This window comes from Amphiura filiformis, chromosome 12 (assembly GCF_039555335.1).
Source record: "Amphiura filiformis chromosome 12, Afil_fr2py, whole genome shotgun sequence".
Taxonomy (NCBI): Eukaryota; Metazoa; Echinodermata; class Ophiuroidea; order Amphilepidida; family Amphiuridae; genus Amphiura; species Amphiura filiformis.
Genome location: NC_092639.1, coordinates 62,926,418 through 62,947,962, shown reverse-complemented (window position 1 = coordinate 62,947,962; position 21,545 = coordinate 62,926,418). Strand labels below are relative to the sequence as shown.

The window sequence follows — 21,545 nt, the reverse complement described above, 5'->3', positions numbered from 1 at the left end:
TGTTTCAAAACCCCTTACATCCACTTGCCCAATTTTGAGAACACGTCAAAAATCATCAAACTCAACAACAAAAGCAGTTTTTGGAGGGATGCTCATCCTACCCAAGCATGCCGCCAAAAACTGCTTTTGTTGCAAACTCCCATTTATCAGTGATTGTTTTAATGATTTTTTGATGTGTTTTCAAAAATAGGCAAGTGGATGTAAGAGGTTGTGAAACATAGCTCTTCAGAAGAGAGTTTACAAACGATTAATAAAAGAAACAAAACATAACCCAATTCTTAATACTTTTGTTTTATTGACCAGAAACGGACTACGACATAACATTGAAAACCAGTGACATACACGGGAGTGGCACAGACTCACACGTATACATTCAAATATTTGGCGAAAACGGAACTTCAGATGAGCTAAGGTTGAGGAAACCCTCCCCCATTCTCATTGGAGACAGGTTCAAGACGGGAGAGCATGATGTATTCTCATATAAGAAAATGCCCGGTTTGGGCGTTTTGAACAAACTGCGGCTTAGAGTGGTTAAAGCAGGTAAAATCAGTTTGTTGAGACACGGCTTTGTTATCCCAAAGGTGGAACTTTTAAGTTGACTAAATTCACGGTTTTTCTATAACTAACGCAAACGTACAGGGAGGTAAATAACATGTTAACTGGGTGGGCAAATGCCCACCCAGTAAATTATTTTGCCCACCCAGTAAATTCAACTTGCCCATTGCCCAAAAGTGCCCACCCAGTAAATTATTTTGCCCACAAAAAATTGGGCACCATATAATAATTATCATAAAACTAGTACCAACGTGCATATCTTGAAATCAACTTGCATTTTGAAAGTGATGTTGAAGTTATAGGAAATTGGTGTATCTTTTCTTAACATTTGCCAATTTATTCATTTACCATGTTTACAACTTTGGAGTTTGAATAATTATCACACAGTACAAAATGGTATACGGTATGAAGCCAAAAATTAATATTATTTTGAGCAATTTCTTATCAAATAATTTCAATGCATTTTAGAAAATGCCATGCACTCGTCCAAATAGAAATTTATATTTCTTTAATCTGTGAGTGATGTGTGTCTGTGACAAGAAGTTACAGAGTAAAAGTCAAAACATTATTTCACTAGCTTTCACTGTAATACCAAATAAAAACATTATCCTTCTCATCTAACTTTACTGCTTTTTCCTTGCCTAGGAGTAATGGTGAATAATAATTTAGTGTAAGATTTTTAAATGTCCAAAGTGAAATATTAATACGATATACAATTTTTCTTAAAAGTTGAAACATCAATATGTTAATAAGATGCATTTAGGGGGAGGGTTAAGTCCACTTTTTACATCAAAGCTAACTTCCACACAAAACGAGGTCTACAATTCCGAAAATCCAAACGCCTGGATGAAATTAATTATCGCTGCCCACCCAGTAAATTATTTTCCCTAATTTGAGGGCAAAAATAAATTAAGTTGCCCTCCCAGTAAATTATCCTTATTTACCTCCCTGCAAACGTATGGCACTTTCCGCTGGTTTGATGACGAGAACTTGAATTGCAGAGTGCCCCCAACGAACTCAGCACAAAAACGCGTGACCTTATTCCCATGATTCTCAGCGGCCTGTTCGATTGTGTTTTTTTTGCTCGTGGGATAACAAATATGTATTTTAAATATATGTACTTCCGAAAAGGTGTCGGGCGTACATTTTTATTGCCATTGTTACCGGTCAAAGCAGTTTGTTTGTAAAATGATTTAAGTATTCATTACTCACGTTGCAATGTGGTATAAATATTTAGCACATATCTCGTAATGAATTGAGTAAGTGCCGCCTCCAGTTTTAATAACCGGTTACGATTTTCAAAACCTCCAAAAATTGATACGAAATTAGAGAGATATTCGTGTTATTTTAATGTATTCGGAAACGTTTTATGCTTTCCAGGATGTTTTGTATTAATAAAATATTTTTATTTTGTTTACCCAATATTCAACAGGACGTTTTGGTAGTCGTATGTGGCATTTGGAATACATCCGAATAGATGACCTAAGAACGGCAAAGTGTTATATGTTTCGCTGCAATACTTGGCTTCGTATTACGCAAGATAAGAAGGAACTGCAAGTTTTGCTCCAGTGATATATTTTTGCATATGAACTATAGGGTATGCGAATGACAGAGATGTACAAGATTTGCTCCGGTGACTATTTTGGGTTTTAGGATTGCCAGAAAAAAGAATTAAGTTTATTTATGATTTAGTAACTATATTAAAATGAACGGAGTCACGGTTTTTTTTTTTCATGAAATGAAATACCGTATTTTGACGAAAGAGACGAAAGGAAGACACCTGCCCAAAAATTATATTTATTTCGTCAAAAAAACCACTCATATAGAGGCACATGCTTGAAGATGAAATTCTACGGTGTAATAAAGAGGCCATAAGTTTCGGCTTTGATTCTGTGAATGGGTCGGCTTTACAAGTGCAAAAAAGAATATATGCCTATGTAAAATAAAAATGGCAGCAAAATTATTATATGCTTTAAATACAAGAACGGATGAACTGGATGGTGATGGTTATGTGGTACTCTGTCAATGGCTGCAATTGTTGGTCCGAAATGCGACGGACAGAAAACAAACAAATAAGGTTTATGGAAGTAACTTGTATTGTGCTATATATAAGACAAGAGGCTGCATGGACAAAATATGACCACTTATACTATTACGCCCTGGTAAATGGTTGTATCCAGTGGCGGCACTAAGGGTGGGGGAAGGGGGGTTTTGCCCCACCAAATATTTGCCTTGCTCCCCATTCCTCCCCCCCCCACACACACACTTTGGCATTGTTAGCCTTAAAACCCAAAAAAACTTTTTGTAGCAATTTTATACACAATTTACTGATTTTGCCCCTCCCCTGAGATTCAGATTTTGCCCCCTCCTCCCCCCCCCGCCATGCTCCCCCAAAAATATTGTAAACAAGTGCATGACGGCGAGAAATTGATTAGTACTAGTATATCTAATGAATTTGTCAAATGTGACACGATCTGTTCCAACTCAGCAAAAGGGACACAAACTTCAAAATAATTAAGTTAGCAACTATTTATCAACTTTAAAATCGTCACATCATTAGCATACTGGGTTGCAAAATTATGAGCGTTTCAATTTTAATTTCTTACTTATTCCTTACTTATTTTATTGTTTTATATCGTTTTCCCTACTTTTACATTTATCTTCATTTCACAATTGCTGCCTTATTTCACAATTGCTGGCTTGGTGGGATCAAATCATAACGTTTAATCATAATTTTAAAACGTATTTTGTTATGATGTACGAGGGACAGTCAGTATGTTTTAAGAGTTGACTCGTGACGTCATTTGTGGATTGTTTTCATGGCATTTCTCAATGATTACATAAACACTGTACCTTTGTCTTTCAAACAACACATGTAAAAATTATATCATACAAATGATTACGTAACAGCATTAGCATAAAATCAATAGTCTAGGGACACTACCAAATCACGCAAAAAGGCGGGCCTTTTAAATTACAGAAAAAACACGTGTTTACAATGTCCGAGAACAGCAAAAGTACAAGGTGCATATGGCTAGTTTTGGGCAGGAATAAACACATTTGGTAAAATATGAGACTTGTCATTAAACTTTGGTGGAAATGGGACGTCTGGAAACATCAACAACTTTAGGGCTTGAATGAAAGCGAAATTATTCTGCAAAAATGGCGAAAATGAAAAGGCAATTATTACAAATGACATCAATTATCTCCAAAAGGAAACAGACTAAAATATAATGACTGGTCATGTGTGAGAGCTGGTACTCAGTGCGATGATAACTGGTGCAAATCAAACAACAATCTGCGCATGCGTAGGTGGGATGACCGATACAACATGGTGGAAATGCGCGAAAATTGCAAAATTCCATGTAAATAGGGCCTAAAATATTACAAAATGCTATGAAAATTGTAATTTAAATATTCATATGAATTTTTATGGATGATCTCAACCTGAAATGAACAGAAAAGTTTAAAAAATAAATTTCTCATTCAAACGATAGCCTCTCTCTTTGTACCACTACTTTTTGTATAAATGTAACAATGGTAGAATAACAGTTATATTTTAATCACGGATTCAAATATTTTCTAGGGAGACTCCCGTTTAAATGTTTGGAGATTAGTCAACAGTACTGGCAAAAAAAATTAAATTTCCACGTTTGCTATTTTGGCAATATCAAGATTTTTAAAGAAAGAAAAGCCTTGTTTTTGTCAAAAATAAGACATATTTGACCACGCATTTTAAATAAACTAAAACCTTTACAGCCCAACAAACATGGTTTAATGAACTGGTAGTTTGCGTTCTATTACTGTTCCAAAAAGCAGCATTCTCCATTCTTTAATTCCCAAGAAAATATAGAAAATACAACAATACCTCATTTCAGCCTCTTATTTCCCGTAACAAAAACGACTCAATTTCACCAGGTGACTCTAGACCATTGATTTTATGCTAATGCTGTTACGTAATCATGTGTGTGATATAATTTTTACATGTGTTGTTTGAAAGACAAAGGTACAGTGTTTATGTAATCATTGAGAAATGCCATGAAAACTATCCACAAATGACGTCACGAGTCAACTCTTAAAACATACTGACTGCCCCTCGTATAATGAAAACATTTCGTAACATTCTTATTTGCTTAGCTTAATGCACACCGTATTAAAAATTGCTGAATGGATAAAGAGCTAAGGTTAAGGTTAGCAACTATTTTAAACTGTTGCGATTTGGTAGTTCACGTCATGTTGCGAATGGTAGTGAGCTTTGACAAAAATTGCATTGATCATTTCATAGCGAGTGTGTAGAAGAATTCAAATATCAAAGATATACTTTTGTAAGTCCTATGGTCTTGAGTTATGTTGTAAAAGAGGGCTGAAACAACAACATTTTTGTAAAACGTACATAACTCATTAACAACAGTTTATAATATGTGGAATGAACTTTTGCAAAACATCAAAGTGTTATTTTTCAATAATATATTGATTAAGATAATGAATATCCATTTTTGTGGGGGCGGGCTGTTTCGACCAACAATACCGAGTCTAACCTTAAGGTATTACTAGTATTGTAGTGATACTACAAAATAACATAAAAAAAATAACATTGGTCTAAACATACTACGATGATGACTATATCCCAAGTCCTGGTTACATGCCAGAACAGACTATAGTTTACAATCATGACAAGCAACACTTTTGAAGTATCCAACAACTAAGATGTTATAAATTAAAATGCGTAAGATATGGCAATAGAGGTTATCCATTTACTCATGTGTGACTTCTATACAAAAGGCGCTGGTTCCCGTAGTATTCCTCATTCAAACCAATTCAATGCACGACCTCGGAGTTACCTGCATGACTTTGACGGGCTATTTTGAAACAGTCATGGTTGCACATGCAGGTACTTCTTTTGAAAGTTCTAAACAAGGTATAGCAGTCGCTGATAGGATATGCAGCTTATGCAGCTCAGGTACACGGATAACCTCTATTGTCTTTTTCATTTGTCATTATCCATGGTATCTGTTTAAATATACAAAATAATATGAAGGTTTAAACTAAAAACTAAAGTAATAATTAAGTTGTTAGTAGCAAGCAAGTAGTTTCATGCCATATAAATTGAATATGCTGCTGTTTTCCAAAAATGATAAAAATAGAATTTGGAAGCCAGCAACAACATGCTTGACTTGTTCCCAATAATGAAATAAGTTTGTTATTTCATATACTGTATTTATGCTTAATGAGCGTTGATATTTTTACACTTTTGTCGCTGGTAATGAGCGAATGATATTTGACCAATGAGGTGATTCGTTGTATGTTAATCCTGAAAAGAAAGATTTGTATAATTTCTGAGTCAAAAATAAACCTCTGGTTGCCAGATTTAGGCACTTGCTGCTTCGAGAAATTTTACAAAATGTCATGGTATATGATGACTTATGTGCGTCATTATTTTTTATGAAGCTCATTTGCAAATTTTGTTGATCATGTCATGAAATGTTATTGTTGTTGCTTTGTTATTGTTGATGTTGTTGTTATTGTTGTTGTTGTTTTTGTTAGTGGTAGTGGTGGTGGTGGTGTTGGTGTTGGTGATATAGTGATAGTTGTACTGGTGGTGTTGCTGGTGGCGGTGGTAGCCGGTAACCTGTACCAAATAAATGGGCTGGAGAGAATTGTCAGGTGCTAACGCACTTTCCATTATCTTAAACTTTATTCTCATGAACTTTATGTTCATTATGGTAGTGAAGCCCTGCTGATTTCGTACTCTGCTCTGGTGATTTTCTTTTGAAACATTTTGGTAAACAAGTTTAAACAATAAAAAGGAAAGTAAACGCCTACCATTCCCAAAATGTTTTGAATGGGTAACCTTGACGTCAGATCCGTAACAACAATAGGATATTAATACCTGACCTAACACAAAATGGATTCTTATGAATTCGCAACGTCTGTTTTCCAGAAATATCAAGAATATTAGTATCATTTCAGTTGCAGACTACTATGTTGCAGTCTAAAGTGAACACACTTTGATTTGTATATCACAATCTATCGTTTAGGCCAATATACCGTTCATCGATATGTAGCCAGCTATATAACTTCTTTCCATACCAAATTTAAGTGATATCTTCTGGTAGTATGCGAGGCAAGATAAATGGATGATATTCAGCGTATGAGATTGGCAACGTTCCTATTCTACAGATATATACTACAAGGATCTGTCTATGGTTCAAAGGGTGTCGTAGGATATGCTATTGTACGAGGTAAGAAGCAGATATTTCACTTTTTTCAAAGTTTGGCATAGACAAGTGCTTTTATAATATTAGTTTTTTAATATGAAATGAAAAGGTAAATGACTGCTAGTAAAACATGCACGTTTCAAACTATTTGAAAATGATTTGGTGCACACAATGTAAAGGATTTATCAATATTATTATCCAGTGACTCAAAAGAAGAAATTTACATAATTGGGAATAGAGATCTAAAGTCGCTTTTAAACTGCAACGGCACTCACACTCACATGAACCGTATATTTCACAGAAACCATTCTCCGTCCTCAATTGTGACTGTCATTAGACATTGGAAAGTCACTTTTGTCCTTTTGGATAGTGTTTCTAGTAGAGAATCACATGGGCCTAGTCTGAAAATATCTCGGCCTCCGTCCCTTTTTAGAAATAGGATGGGGTTAGTCTTTTTTGATTATAAGGTTTCCCTCACTTTTCTTTCCAAAGGTTTGTTTTTTCTGCGGTTTGTGTCCGTTGTCCTTGCTGTGCTCTTAGACGCTCGCCTTCATTTCTTTTACACACCCCAAGTACGTGCTCTTAGACGCTCGCCTTCCTCTCTCTTTTAACATCGCAAGTACGTTTTAAATTCTGCTCTTCGTAGCCGCATCGTCTAAGGGCAGATTTGACGTGATTAAGTTAATCTTCTCGATCTACTGGACCGGTAACTAAAACATCTGGCATGTGGAAACAAACTTGTCTCATCAAAATGCAACATAAGATCCTTCGTATTTGAAAAAAAGCAACATAAGATCCACCGCATTTGTAAAATAATGTTGGGGCAGGTTATAAAACTATTTCTTTGCGAATGATAGAAAATTGCATCGATCATTCAATCGAAGGATTTAAATATCACAGATATACTTTTGTAGGTCCTGTGGTTCTTGAGTTATGTTGTAAAGTGGGCTGAAACAACAACACTTTTGTAAAGCTTGCATAACTCATTAACAAAAATTAGGTATACTAGGTGAATTCAAATTTGCCATCAAATTGCATCGTTTTATATATCAAATTAAAGCCCTTGAGTAAACTAAGCCAAAACTGAAAACCTTTTTTTCATAGCACTTTCCGTAGCAAAGTTACCTCTTGTCAAAGATTGACATTCATAAAAAAGATTCAGCTAGCAAAATTCCCCAAAACGGCATTTCGGGGGTGTTTCTAGATCTTAGTCTCATGGCGCTGGCAGCTTTTTTTAATGGAACTGCTATCAAAATCCCTCTAAAATTCCATGTGCGACTTGATTATCACCATAAAAAATCATATATTTGGGTCAAGTGAAGTATAGAAAACATATTTATGTAGGTTTCCTTCACCCACCTATTCTCGAAAAAATTCAAATTTCTATGTAAATATGCATTGTGTTGGGGCCCCGGTCTCGGCGAATTCGCTGACTAGTAAATGTGTTAACTAAGGTTTGCCTAGGTTACCTACAAAAATAAATCAAGCAAATTTTCAAAATATATGATTTGTAGAATGAACGTTTGCAAAACATCAAATCGTGAACTAACCTTAACGGCTATGCTTGATTTCCTCCATAGAAAGTGTGCCAAGTCTCGTCAATCCTGGCTCAATAACAATGGATTCAAGTGCGTTGACCGGGGACCAAATGGCACTACTTGCCATAGGAGCTATAGGTAAAATGTTTATATTTTTCTTAATGGCTGTGGTAGCAACGTTTGGAATAATTTGTATTATATCGCAAAAAAATGTTTACAAAAAATATTTTACAATAACACAGTTTGAAGTTGTTTTTGAAATATGTGTAAAAACATTTTTTGTGTTTGCTGGGGACTTTCATAATTATAAACATAGGTATGAGATAATATATTCGTTTTGTTTGTTTGTTTGTTTGTTTTTGCTTTTTTTATCAACAGCTGGTTTAGCCCTTATATATGCTTGCATTTTGGCAGGTACACATTGGATTTTCAACAAATGTCTGGAGGACTTTCTAATAAGCCATCGTTACTTCAGATGCCGCCGATGGTTTCAAAAAGCCAGACTTTTACCCTATAAAAGTAAGATTTTAAAAGGAAACTTTTTGTGGGACATATGCGGGTATATCGCAGAATAAAATAATTTTAATATTTGAAATGACATGTTGTTTTTACGGTTTCCCTTTTAAAATAGGAATAATCGCTTTCTGAATACTGATGAAAACTAGGTTATTATAATCCGTCCCTCTTTAATTCGTACTATAGTATAGACTGTCCCACAATCTCAGTTCCGTCTCCTGGAAGTGGAGCAATATAGGTCCTTTATAAATTATTACAAAACATAAGGTACTGTGTGTAATATGGCAAACTCACCTGATGACCCAAGATCAGAAAAAGAGTACTTTCCATGAATTATCGCAGTAAAAGAGTATTTCCATGAATTTTATCGTAAGTGGAAGGCAAACTCTCTATTGATTCGGAGGATCCGTGTTTTAGGTTTATTAAAAACAACATAGTCTACATTTATCATTCGTCATGATGATCCACGGACCCGGGGGAATTCTATGAATTGTCCGACGCAAATCACGCAATTCGTTAGAGCAGGTAGCGACCACTACAAAAACAAATAAATAACAAATAACAATAAACAAATAAATCAATAATTTCGTATTCAGTCGGTGTAATCATGATAATACAAAGTGGCGGTTTATAGCTATTTAGAGGGACACTAACATAACATAACATAATAGGCATTTATTAAGCGCCCCACAAAGGACGGAGCGCGTTACAAGAGAATATATACAGGTACATGAACCAAAGACATAAACTAATACAAACAATACAAAGCATAATATACAGGGTGTCCCAGAAAAAATTACCGGCCAAATAAATTTGAATGTAAGTCAAGAAATAGACATCAGAATCCAATCATCTAAAAATCACTGTGTAGCCCATCTTATTCTGCATCTTATATGCTAATTTTACTGGAATAGATTGATTGATTGCGAAGAAATGAGCAATTACATAACACGGGCGTTAATTCACTTCATTCCATGTTTGAAAGAAAGATCATTCAACACAAGGCGCACTAGTCGTTAACTATCAACGGGCTTCATATTTTGTTCGGTGAAATCCTTTTCGTTCGTTTTAAACAATCTGTTTCTTGCAAAACATTTAATCAGGTTGTGTTCAAATTTGAAAATCTGCACGATATTGAAAATGAAAGCTTGCATGTAAGATGATGCTCGGTACTTAAATATATTTTTTTCTTTAATGTTGATATAAATGTTGCATAAAGAATTATTACATGAATAATCATAGTTGGCTTAAAAAAATTCTTACACACATTATTGTTTTTGGAAAATTTCCAAGAAATTGTAATGCAAAGTTTAAATCCTTCAAAATTTCAACATTAATGTTGCATGGTATCAAAAATCAAACATAAGCACTTGGCACATTGTCATTCTTGGCTCAAATTTCTTTGGAAGGTTAAAATATAACATATTTGCACAACCTAATGAATCAAAGTTAGAAAACTTCCAATTGCAGAAATCAAAGTCATCTTCAGTGAAAGCTTGAATAACATAATACTGTCGGATTATAAAATAGATAATGTGGACTAAATTTAATGAGATACATAAACTTTAAGATGCGGTGAGCGAGTATGAACAAATCGCCTGTTGATCAAACTTGGAATGAACTGCATTGATGTGCGCATTATGTTATCGTTAATTTCTTCGCAACCATTCAACTGAATGAAATACATTTTTCGTACGTGATGCACAATAAAATTGGCTACGCGCTACATTTTAAATTTTTTGATTTTGATGTATATTTCTCGACTTACATTCAATTTTATTCACTCGGTAATGTTTTCTGGGACACCCTGTATGTCATGACAATTGATAAGAGCATGAAAAAAGGCTACTTGAACAGGTATTTTTTCAGATTTGCTTTAAAAAGCTGGAGTGTACCAGCTTCTCTGATGTCACGAGGTAGAGAATTCCATATCCGGGGTGCACATGATTCAAATGAATAATCACCAGTATGTGTCTTGGTTTTTGGTTGAGATAGAAGTGTTTTGTCCTTTGACGAACGAGTGGCATAAACAGACTCCCTGTCAAAAGACCCCTTTTTAAGGTTAACTCTACCCAATTAACCCCTTTTTTCATCGGCTTACACTCAATGACCCCCTTTTCAAAGGTTTGCACAAAATCTGCACAATTAAATATTCGAGTGCGATATTAAATACCGCCTCTTCTCATATAATAGTTCATCCAAGTGTTAGAGCTAATAAGCGAACTTTAGTTCCCATCTGTTGGGAGGGCAAAGGCAAAATAAAACTATAGGGCTTATGAATTGTTTAAAATGTTTTTTTTACTATTCTATAAATCTATGTTTCTGTTCTTTTTTTTTACTTGTAGAACCATCAATAGTGGTATCTGATACCAAAGCAGTTCACACTTCATACGGAGTTGTATCAGTAACACCAGAAATCGAAAATTTTCCAGACGACTCCTTGGCAAAGGTGTTTTATTTGATTGGTGATAATCAGCAAAGGCTCGGCCCATATTGCGTGCTGTCGTCACCACATGAGCTGCAAATTGCCAATACACAAGAATCAATGCGAGTTGTGGCAATCGCTGAAGACCCTTACGGTTACAGAGCTCGGTGTGTTTTTGTAATATACGAAGGTAAGTTATTGGGAATGATTAGGACTTTCCTGGCAGTGGTATATATCGAGATTTGTGAATACTGCTTCGAACGTGTATAGCTTATACAATAATTACTCTGCTGTGACTGGATTTTAAGGTTTAAGCCACGATTCACAACTTGCCTTTATTTCAATCATCATCAGTTTATACAGTACTTCGATTTTTCTATTTATAGCACCGACAATTCGGAACGTTACAAACCACACCCGTACATCATTGAGCACAGCGACAGTTAGAATGGTCGAATGTACGGGGTTCCAGTCACGATCAGTTCAAGTTTCATACTACGATAGAAATAAGTTTCTTGATACGTTCCCACTTGCAAGTGAGCATAAACTGGACAGCCTACAGGAAACGACGAAGAAAATCAAGGCACGTGCAACCGACGAGTTTGGAAATACCGCCGAAACAACTTTCGACATTGAGCAGAAAATACCATCTTTATCATACGAACGAGTTTCCCGAAAGCCAACGTTAATCAGCATAGCCGGAGTGACGCTTAACAACTTTCCAGATCAGGAAAGTGCAGTTGTTTCATATGATTGGCATCAAGAACACCAAGTTTTGAATTCTTCTACGGAGCACGAGCTACCTGAATTCAGTCAGAATAAAGGAGGAAGGATCGTAGCTACAGCAACAGATTGCCGCAATGAATACATGGCTGAGTGTCATATTGAAATAGGACCAAGTAAGAAAACTGTTTTAATCTTACAAACTAGAAAAACCAAGCAATTTAATCGTATATAAGGCCCAGACGCGTAGCCAGTATTGTCAGTCCGGGGGGGAGGGGCAAACGTCAGTATCGTCCCTAATGTTAAACTCCTTCACCTTCTTTCTCTCTTTTCTCCCCTTCTTCTCGTTGACTACGCTACTGATGAGGCCTTTAAACTAGTGTAGATTCTCAACTAGAATGTGTGTTAAACCTTTACAAAAATTCATAATAAATATCTCAAGATATCTGATACGGTGTGATTTCGTGGTGTACTGATTCATTGGATACCCATAACACCTAATCAGAAACACCCCCACACCTCACACACTTCACCTATACACACACCCAATACTCGAACAAACACACACCGCACACCGACACCGCCTGGCTAATAATTATTTGGTGCAGAAGGGACACTAAAATGAATACACGGGATCGATACACGTGAATTGCTATGCACGATTTTGATATCAGACGAAAATCTTCGGATACCGGGTTAGAAAATGATGAATATCTCCCGTAAATGATTTTTTCTCAAGAAACCAGATTTGGTCTCATACACTTGAAAATACGTGTTGAACAGATATGATAGTCGCTAGAATGCGTTTTGAAAATTGGCCGTGCGTTTTGAACTCAAAATCTAACCAAAACTCTAATTTTATATTGCGTTGGTCCAGTATGGCTACAGCGTGTAGTACAGCTGCACTCACTACTAGGCAGTATAAAGTCGATGACCATTGACCTCAATGGGGTATACAAGCTTATTCACGCACAACCAAGATCAATACCCGGCTATTGTGAGTAGCCTTAGTCATGTCCCTCGACTAATTATTCGTCTCAAAGAGCTTCAAAGGTCTGAACCAAATGGCCAATCGTGGCTGTGGATTCAACCTACCATGGCGATTTCTGCCATGAAGATATAGGGTCGATGACACTGTGCACCGTATTCAACTTAAACACGCCCATAATGCAACCCGCACGTTTATGCAATGTAATGATAGACATACGTACATGTCGATGTATAATACACCACGACATACGTAGCCATGAATAATTCGCGATAAGCGATGTTTTGGGGTTAAAATTAGAATATTAACTCCATTGTTTTCTGAAGTCCGGGAATGCCTTTATTTTATAGTATTTTACTCCTTTCTATTTTTCATTAGCCCCATCTATTGAACCAATAACGGAACACAGGCGTACGTCTGTCGATACAGCAACGGTTCACCAGGTACAATGCACACATTTTGCTCCAAACAGTACAGTGCGCATCAGCTACTATGATGGGGAAACATCACTCGGAGAATTCAGAGTGGGTGAAGTACACGATCTGAGAAACCTAAATGAAGCATCGAAAAGGATAAAAGCTCGTGCAACCGACGGGTTTGGGAATAGTGCTGAAACATACTTCACCCTGAAACTACCGACAAGTGATGTATCTACTGAAACTGGTAAATTTGTTATAAAGTGATCAGTTGTAGTCTGCTACCTTTGAAAGGATATGCTTCGATTGGTACAGCATAATCTTCACTTTTGTGCCATCAGAGTTTTCTAATCCGTGGAAAAATTGCATTTTCAATAACCAATGTAAGGGTTACGACTGCCAAAATGGTTTGTTTCTAAGTATATTATTAGCCAAGAATTATTACCGGATGAATATAGTATCAAAAACGTCATTTTGGCTATAGTTAGCCCTAGAAATTTTAATATTTCATGAATTAAAAAAATGTGTCTAATGTTTTCTACCTTCCCAAATACGCTCCCTTGACGATGTTACAAAGAAACGCCTTAAGAGTTGCATTACAAGTTCGAGAACACCTTATAGTACTATCTCTTGTTTTTCAACAGGCTCATTAGTTGTGCCAATAATCATGATAACAGAACACACTCGTACGTCCGTCAGTACAGCAACGATTCACCAGGTACAATGCACGAATTTTGCTGCCAATAGTACGGTGTGCATCAGTTACTATGATGGGGAAACACCACTCGGAGAATCCAAAGTTGGGGAAGTACACGATCTGAAGAACCTGAAAAAGACAACAAGAACGATAAAAGCTCAAGCAAGCGATGAGTTTGGGAATAGTGCTGAAACATACTTCACCCTGAAACTACCGACAAGTGATGTATCTACTGAAACTGGTAGGTTTGTTATGACTATTCGTACATGTATGTCCCCATGCTTCACACAGATGAAAAGTAAAACGTTTGTGTAATTTGCATATGATCTGGTGAGTCTTTTCCCACAATCGAACAGCTCAGTGCAGCACGTATGCACATCATGTAAACTCGTAAAAGACACACGCATACAGTGAGCATTACACGCAAGTCCGGAAACATCTTATTCATGTCATTATAGTATTATACTTCTTTTTCTAGGGATATTTGTACATTTCAGTATTATTTTATCATATTGTTTGTTTTTTCCTTTCTTGTTTACAATGAATAGGCAAGGACGACGTTGATGCAAAAACTCAGCCTAAATCAGAAGAGGAACTTATACAGACTAGTAAGCGTTATATTTAAATATTTGTTTCTTTAGTTATACAGCGTTATGTAGTATTAATAATTGATACATGGGGTGATTTAAAATATTTAAAAGTACTCATAGATAGGTACCAATATGACGACCCGTATCTTCATATGCTTCACTAGATCACTCAGAAAATGACTTGCATGACATCAGTGTAAATGTTATGTAGTATTAGTATTTGGATCAAGGGGTGACATAAAGGTCAGAAAGTTGTCATGAATATGTTCTCATTTTCGTCACACAACATGCACCAACATGACTATTCGTATCTCCCCCAAGCTTCATACAGATGAAAAGTAAAACGTTTGTGTAATTTGAGTGTTAAAATATGATCTGGTGAGACTTTCTTACAATAGTCAATCGAACAGCTGTAGCGCTGTATAGGTTATATGTAGAAAATGAACTGCATTTTGCGATGGTACAACACAATAATGTCATTTGTTCAGATATTATTTAGGCCTATCCATCCTTTCTGTGAATGTCTGCTAAGTTTCAACTCCGTATCCACGGTACCTTAAAAGCAACGTAACGTATGAGCATAACAGAGGTGTCAAGAGTAATTAGCCATCAAAAGTTAAACACAAACACACCTTAGTTTTACTGTAGCCCTTATTTTTTCATGGTTGCCGACATCTTAAAATATTGCCACTATAACTTGCAGTGATGTACCGACTGCCGAAATACCGGGCCAAATTAGGCACATTAATGTTCATCTGCCGGGGTTTTTTTGTGTATTTTAAGCCACACTTATCCTTATTTTGATCCATTTACGCATTAGAATGGCAAATTTGCGCGAGCTTCTCGCACAAGATCGGCTCAGCTGGACGATTTTGCAATTTTGTCTTTCAGGCAGCGAGAAAGATCACTAACGGAGCCTTTAATAAATTGAGAACTTGGTCGTTGAGATCGTCAATTTCCTGTTGTTATTTCCCTATCCATATACCGTATACACTATGCCAGCGCCCTAACGCCTCGAACAAAGGCTAAGGCCTACTGGGCTAGCGATGTGTCGGGCTAGCGACATGCACCCAATTATAGTTCTACGTTTTGAATGCGTTCTGCCGTACGACAAATGTTGCAGCGTTTTTCAGCGAATGATTATCGAAAAGAAGACCAAATCCCCGAACATTTAGCAATGGAAAAAGCACAGACACACGCCCTTCTTTAACGAAGAATTTGTTATCTATTTATAGCTCCAACAATTCGGGAAATCACAAACCATACCCGTACATCATTGAGCACAGCGACAGTTCGAATGGTCGAATGTACGGAGTTCCAGTCAAGCTCAGTTCACGTTTCATACTATGATGGAAATAAGTGTCTTGGCATGTTTCCACTCGCGGGTGAACATAAACTGGAAAACCTACAGAAAACGACGAAGAAAATCAAAGCACGTGCAACCGATGAGTTTAGGAATACCGCTGAAACAACGTTCGATATTGAACAGAATATACCATCTTTGTCCTATGAGGGAGTTTCCAGAAAACCAACGTCAATCAACGTAATCGGAGTGAAGCTTGATAACTTTCCACACAAGGAAGGTACAGTCGTTTCGTATGTTTGGCATCAAGAACACCAAGTTATGAAATCATCTACGAAGCACGAGCTACTTGAATTCAGTAAGAATGGAGGAGAAGGAAGGATCATAGCTACAGCAACAGATTGTGGCAATGAGTACAAAGCTGAGTGTGAAATTAAAGTAGGACCAAGTAAGAAAAAACGGATTAAAAAAACATTTTGTTCAGTTTGAGCTGTTTTTAAGTTTACAAGGCTAGAAATTTAATCAGAAGTAAGGCATTTGGTTTAGATTCCCAAGCAAAGTGTGTGTACAGCTTTACAATATTTAAAAAAAATAAAAACCCTAAATATGTCTAATAGGACATTGAGATGCCATGGTTTAAAAGGTTACTTCTTGGAACACCTAAACATCTTAATCAGACACATTATCACACACCCCTACACCCATCCCACACCATCCTACACTCACCCCCCCTTCCCTATCCCCCACACCCTCACCATTAAATACATAATAAACCCCGCCTTTACATGTAAACCACGTCTTTACACAGGAGGAGGTAAGGTGTACACGTCTATGTATAATATACGTATGTAACATACATACCCATGAATGATCCGCGATAAGTGATGTTTTAGTGCTAATTGCAACAAAGGAAAATATAATAGTTAGAGATTTCAGAGCAATTTGTCAGATTAACGTTCAAGGAGAATCTAATGATACATTATCATATTTCTATAACACCTTAAACTCATTTTGGTATATTTTTGTATTAGACGAATAGGCCACTTAGTAAAGCGCACTCAAAACTACTAAATGTTTTGTAGTTCTTTGTTGAGAGGAAAATGTGAAATGTGTAGATTTCAATCAATAAATCTCGTTATCTTAAATACAGTGAATCACTCTTACCGAATCAGAATATACTATGATCTGGACGATTATATTTTCCAGGACCATTGATAGAACCAATCACCAACCGTACACGAACATCTGTCGCCACAGCAACAGTTCGACATGTAGAATGCAAGAATTTTCCTGCTGACAGTCAGGTGTATGTCACTTACTACGATGGAGAAGAATGTCTCGGGGAATTTAATGTTGGAGATGAACACAAGCTAACTAATCTGAAGGCGTCATCCAAAGAGATAAAAGCACAAGCAACAGATGATCTTGGGAATATGGCTGAAGCAACATTCGTCATCAACCAGAACATCCCAACCATCTCATATGAGCACGCGACGCGCACTCCGAAATCAATATTCATCAAAGGCGTGAAGTTGATAAACTTTCCAAGTGAGAACGATGCAACTTTAACGTACTCTTGCGATGGACATGACGAGATTTCCTTTACTTTGAATCAAATTCAACAAGATTATGACTTAGCTTCAGGTATCGAACACGAATTGCCTGGGTACGATGAAGGTTTCAATGAAGGAATAATAGAACTTTCTGCAGTAGATGCCAGTAATGAGTATAGATCACAATGTCAAATTAGCATCCAAGAACAAGGTAAGATCGGTTATTATAACAGCTCGTAAGTACACAAAGAAGTACGTACACAAGACACATTATGAGTTGTTAATGTACTCGACTCACGAAACAGTTCGAAATTTCATGATATTACAACTTAATAACCATGCAACAAATGTTAATTTTTCGGTGTACTTAATCAACCATTCTTAATCTATAATTTTGTGTTTTCCTATTTTATTTCAAAAATTGCCATTTCTTCTGTGTTGACCACTTTCAGGACCGTTGATAGCAACAATCACCAACAATACACGTACATCTGTCGGCACAGCAACCGTTCGACAAGTGGAATGCAAGAACTTTCCTGCTGGTAGTCAAGTGTACGTCACTTATTATGATGGGGAAGAATGTCTTGGGAAATTCCCTATTGGATGTGAACACAAGCTAACCAATCTGAAGGCGTCATCGAAAGAGTTAAAAGCCCAAGCAACAGATGATGATGGGAATCTGGCCGAAGCAATATTCATCATCAACCAGAATATTCCAAGCATCACATATAAGCGTATATCACGGTCCCCAAAATCGATATTCATCAAAGGCGTGAAGTTGGTCAACTTTCCAAGTAAAGACGATGTAACTTTAACGTACTCTTGCGATGGGCATGAAGTGATTTCTCATACATGGGACCAAGGTCAACAAGATAAAGACGTAGCTTCAGGTATTGAATACGAAATACCTGGGTACGATGAATGTTTCAATAAAGGAAAGATAAAAGCAACTGCAGTAGATGCCAGCAACGAATACAGAGCGCAATGTCAGATTAGCATCCAAGAACAAGGTAGGATATTATAACAACTCTTAAATGCACACAAACTCACTCCACACAAGATACCTTCGAACTGGTCAAAGTAGGCCTACCTACAAATCAAAGGGGTGTGCACGTCGTTGCTTTTTCGCCATTAAGTTCGACAGTTTTTAGTACCGAATAGGGAAAAATGTACATTTTTCTCTGTAATTAATTTTGAAAAAAATAAATAAATAGCGTCATATTAAGTACGAGTATGCAGCGGATGATTGTCTAATATTAGATTACATTATCAATATTTGACACCATTATTAATGATTACATTATTGCTTTCTTCTGTTTAATGAATGTTAAAAACTGTTTAATATGTGCAACAACATCCAAAATTTAGGTTTAAAAAGACAAAACAACCGACGTTTTGGGAGCATAAAACATCCCTTTTACAAGGTAAAAAATAGTAGCACTGCACTAGCACTGCAAGAGATTAAAACGCTACTTGTTTTTACCTTGTAAAAGGGGTGTTTTATGCTCCCGAAACGTCGGTTGTTTTGTCTTTAAACCAAAATTTGGATGTTGTTATACATATTAAACAGTTTTAACATTTATTTTCCTTGGTTATGTACACTATTTGAATTTTTTAGATCCATTCGAAATTTCCCTGCTGGTCAGTTGGTACTGATTTAGTTTGCTTTTTTGCTTTTAATGAATAGATATGGACGACATTGTTGGGATTCTCATACATGCCCAGACATCAGAGAGCACATCAAAGCATGAAAACGACAAGGATATTTCTAACAATGATCAAAAGCAAAGCAACGAAATGGGCAAATTTCCTGAAAAGAAATCCAACCCGAGTATGTAAATTAATAAACGTGGTGAATAAAATTGAACCGAAACATTGACAATGTACTAAAGAGACAACCAGTGATCCAAACAAGAATATCCTAAATAAAAAAAAAATTAAGATATTGTTGGAACAAGAATAAATAAATGTCCCGTTAATTGTGTTACATTTGACCTATACAATATGAATTTAGCAGACTCAATTGCGCGCAATTGAAGCTGCTGAATTCAGAAACCATGCTTAATTGCAATGTTTTATCGATATGAAATAAAAATGAGCTTTATACTTGTTTTCTAATTGTTGCTTTATGGAAGCAATTGTAATGATTATGGATAAAGCTGGATATAACTGTCAAGTTTAAATGTAATGAGAGATATACGTAAGCTGATATCAATGTTAAAAAAAACTATTTCAACTTCAAACTACGGGTCTTTGCAATAAATATTAAAACCTGATGAATACCAATCACTTAGATATAGTTTGTTTCAGATTCAAAGCTTTTGTAGTGTAATTAACATGATTAATCATTTAAGTTTAATTCTCTAGACTAATAATTTGCAAAAGAATGTACGACCCAAAAAGCAACATCAACAGTATTGGTTTCTTTCTTTCTTGTTTTCAATGAATAGACATGGACGACGTTAATGCGATCCCCATACATGGCCAAACAATAGGTAGCATACCAAAGGTTGGAAACGACAAAAATATTTCTAACGGTAATCAAGGCAGAGCAACGAAATAGGAAACTCTCCTGGAAAGAAATCCCCAAATTCGAGTAAGTAAATGATTTTAAACATGGTAAAATAAACTCAACCGGAATATTGACTTCTAAAGAGACAATCAATGATTTTAACAAAACATGATACGATACAAGGAGAGAAAAATATTACATAATGTGTTGTTCCTTTGTGATAAATTGATTTGCCGACATCTTACATGTATTCATAGAAATGGTACCACTTTTTCAAATAAATAGGGTTCCGCTATTAAATTGGTAACTGACCTGACAACATATTAACGGTTTTCAGGCAGGCGTCTAGCTGTGACTGTCAATAAGCGATGAATTGAAAGTTTATACTTTTAAGCGCATCACTTGAGAAAGCGGTACAATTGTTGAGATGTGTTTATTTAATGAGCGTGTTTATAATGAGCCAGATTATCTGTTATTTAGCGTATAAGTACTACGAAAACAATAGATTTTGACGCATAATCTGTTAGCACGGTCAAATTATGAAACCACTCACCATTAACTGCAACAGAATCCATCATGAGTTTCACATGCGTCCAGCTCCCAAAAGCTCTCCCCAAAATATATCAAAAATCCCGGAAAATCCAAGCAGTGGAACAGTGCCTAATTTGCATATATCCAAAATGGCCGCTCATGCAGGGGTGAAAGTTGGGCAAATCTTGCTGAAAAACATACCAATGTATTTCTCTCGTCATAAAGATTCAGAAAAAGTATAGTATGACCTCTCCGATTCCACAGGGGACAAAAATCGAAAAATTCTCTGATTTTGATCAAATTGGTCCCAGATTGTTCCATATCTCAGGTGGTTTGTTACCTTGGTAACATAACAAAAGAGATCAAAATACATTGAGTCCTGTTGACCTTGACCCGTTTTGTGATGCTACCGTGTAACAAAACATCCAAAACAATGCAAGTTTTCTCATTTCGAATTATTTTTGCCAAAGGAACAATTTGAGACCAGTTAGATCAAAATTGGAGTATTTTATTGTAGACGCATGCGGACCCCAAAATTTGACCTCTGACAATTTTGCCTATAAGCAGGGACAAATGATTTGCGCGTAAAAAATGGCATTGCGCAGAAAAATATTGCGTGGAAATGCGGGGAAAAACAGCAAATTACGCGGAGATTCCGAGGAACACACATGTAAAACACAGGCAAATGATATCTAAAGGACACAATTTTTGACCATTTTAGGAATATAATTGTGAAGACAATTTTGAAAAGTGTCCTTTATCTGGAGTTTCTCACAATTTGTCCATTTCATACTTTTTATATATTTCAAAGTACAAAAGCGGATTATACTAAATATCTACTTTTTTGGTCCCATCAGGAATGACAACATACAAGATAGTTGTCAAAACCAGTGACAAATACCTAGCAGGTACAAATGCATGCGTGTACATCAAAATGTTTGGCAAAACTGAAACATCGAAATTATCATTGAAAAGTCCCT

At 36.2% G+C, this 21,545-nt stretch overlaps 1 protein-coding gene across 3 annotated transcripts; it reads left to right on the top strand.

Moving 5' to 3' along the window:
• The first annotated feature begins 8,358 nt into the window (after nt 1-8,358).
• LOC140166553 (uncharacterized) lies at nt 8,359-21,538 on the top strand. Of its 3 annotated transcripts, none has more exons than XM_072190045.1 (13): nt 8,359-8,449; nt 8,726-8,830; nt 11,173-11,442; nt 11,639-12,151; nt 13,342-13,626; nt 14,024-14,317; nt 14,625-14,684; nt 15,902-16,417; nt 17,176-17,733; nt 17,975-18,532; nt 19,210-19,353; nt 19,973-20,118; nt 21,423-21,538. In XM_072190045.1, the coding sequence occupies exons 1-12, from the start codon at nt 8,392-8,394 to the stop codon at nt 20,083-20,085; spliced, it is 3,474 nt and encodes a 1,157-aa protein (XP_072046146.1). In that variant the 5' UTR covers nt 8,359-8,391; the 3' UTR covers nt 20,086-20,118; nt 21,423-21,538. The 3 variants fall into 3 exon arrangements, with proteins under 3 accessions (XP_072046146.1, XP_072046145.1, XP_072046147.1); XM_072190044.1 differs by having other exon boundaries at nt 8,366-8,449; nt 8,690-8,830; XM_072190046.1 differs by lacking the exon at nt 19,210-19,353 and having other exon boundaries at nt 8,366-8,449; nt 8,690-8,830.
• The last annotated feature ends 7 nt before the right edge of the window (nt 21,539-21,545 follow it).

Bases quoted from the DNA above. Each gene is read 5' to 3' on its own strand.
- LOC140166553 (XM_072190044.1), top strand. From the start codon at position 8,392: ATGGATTCAAGTGCGTTGACCGGGGACCAAATGGCACTACTTGCCATA. The intron at 14,318-14,624 runs GTAGGTTTGTTA...TACAATGAATAG, and splicing joins TGATGTATCTACTGAAACTG to GCAAGGACGACGTTGATGCA. The intron at 19,354-19,972 runs GTATGTAAATTA...TTCAATGAATAG, and splicing joins TGAAAAGAAATCCAACCCGA to ACATGGACGACGTTAATGCG.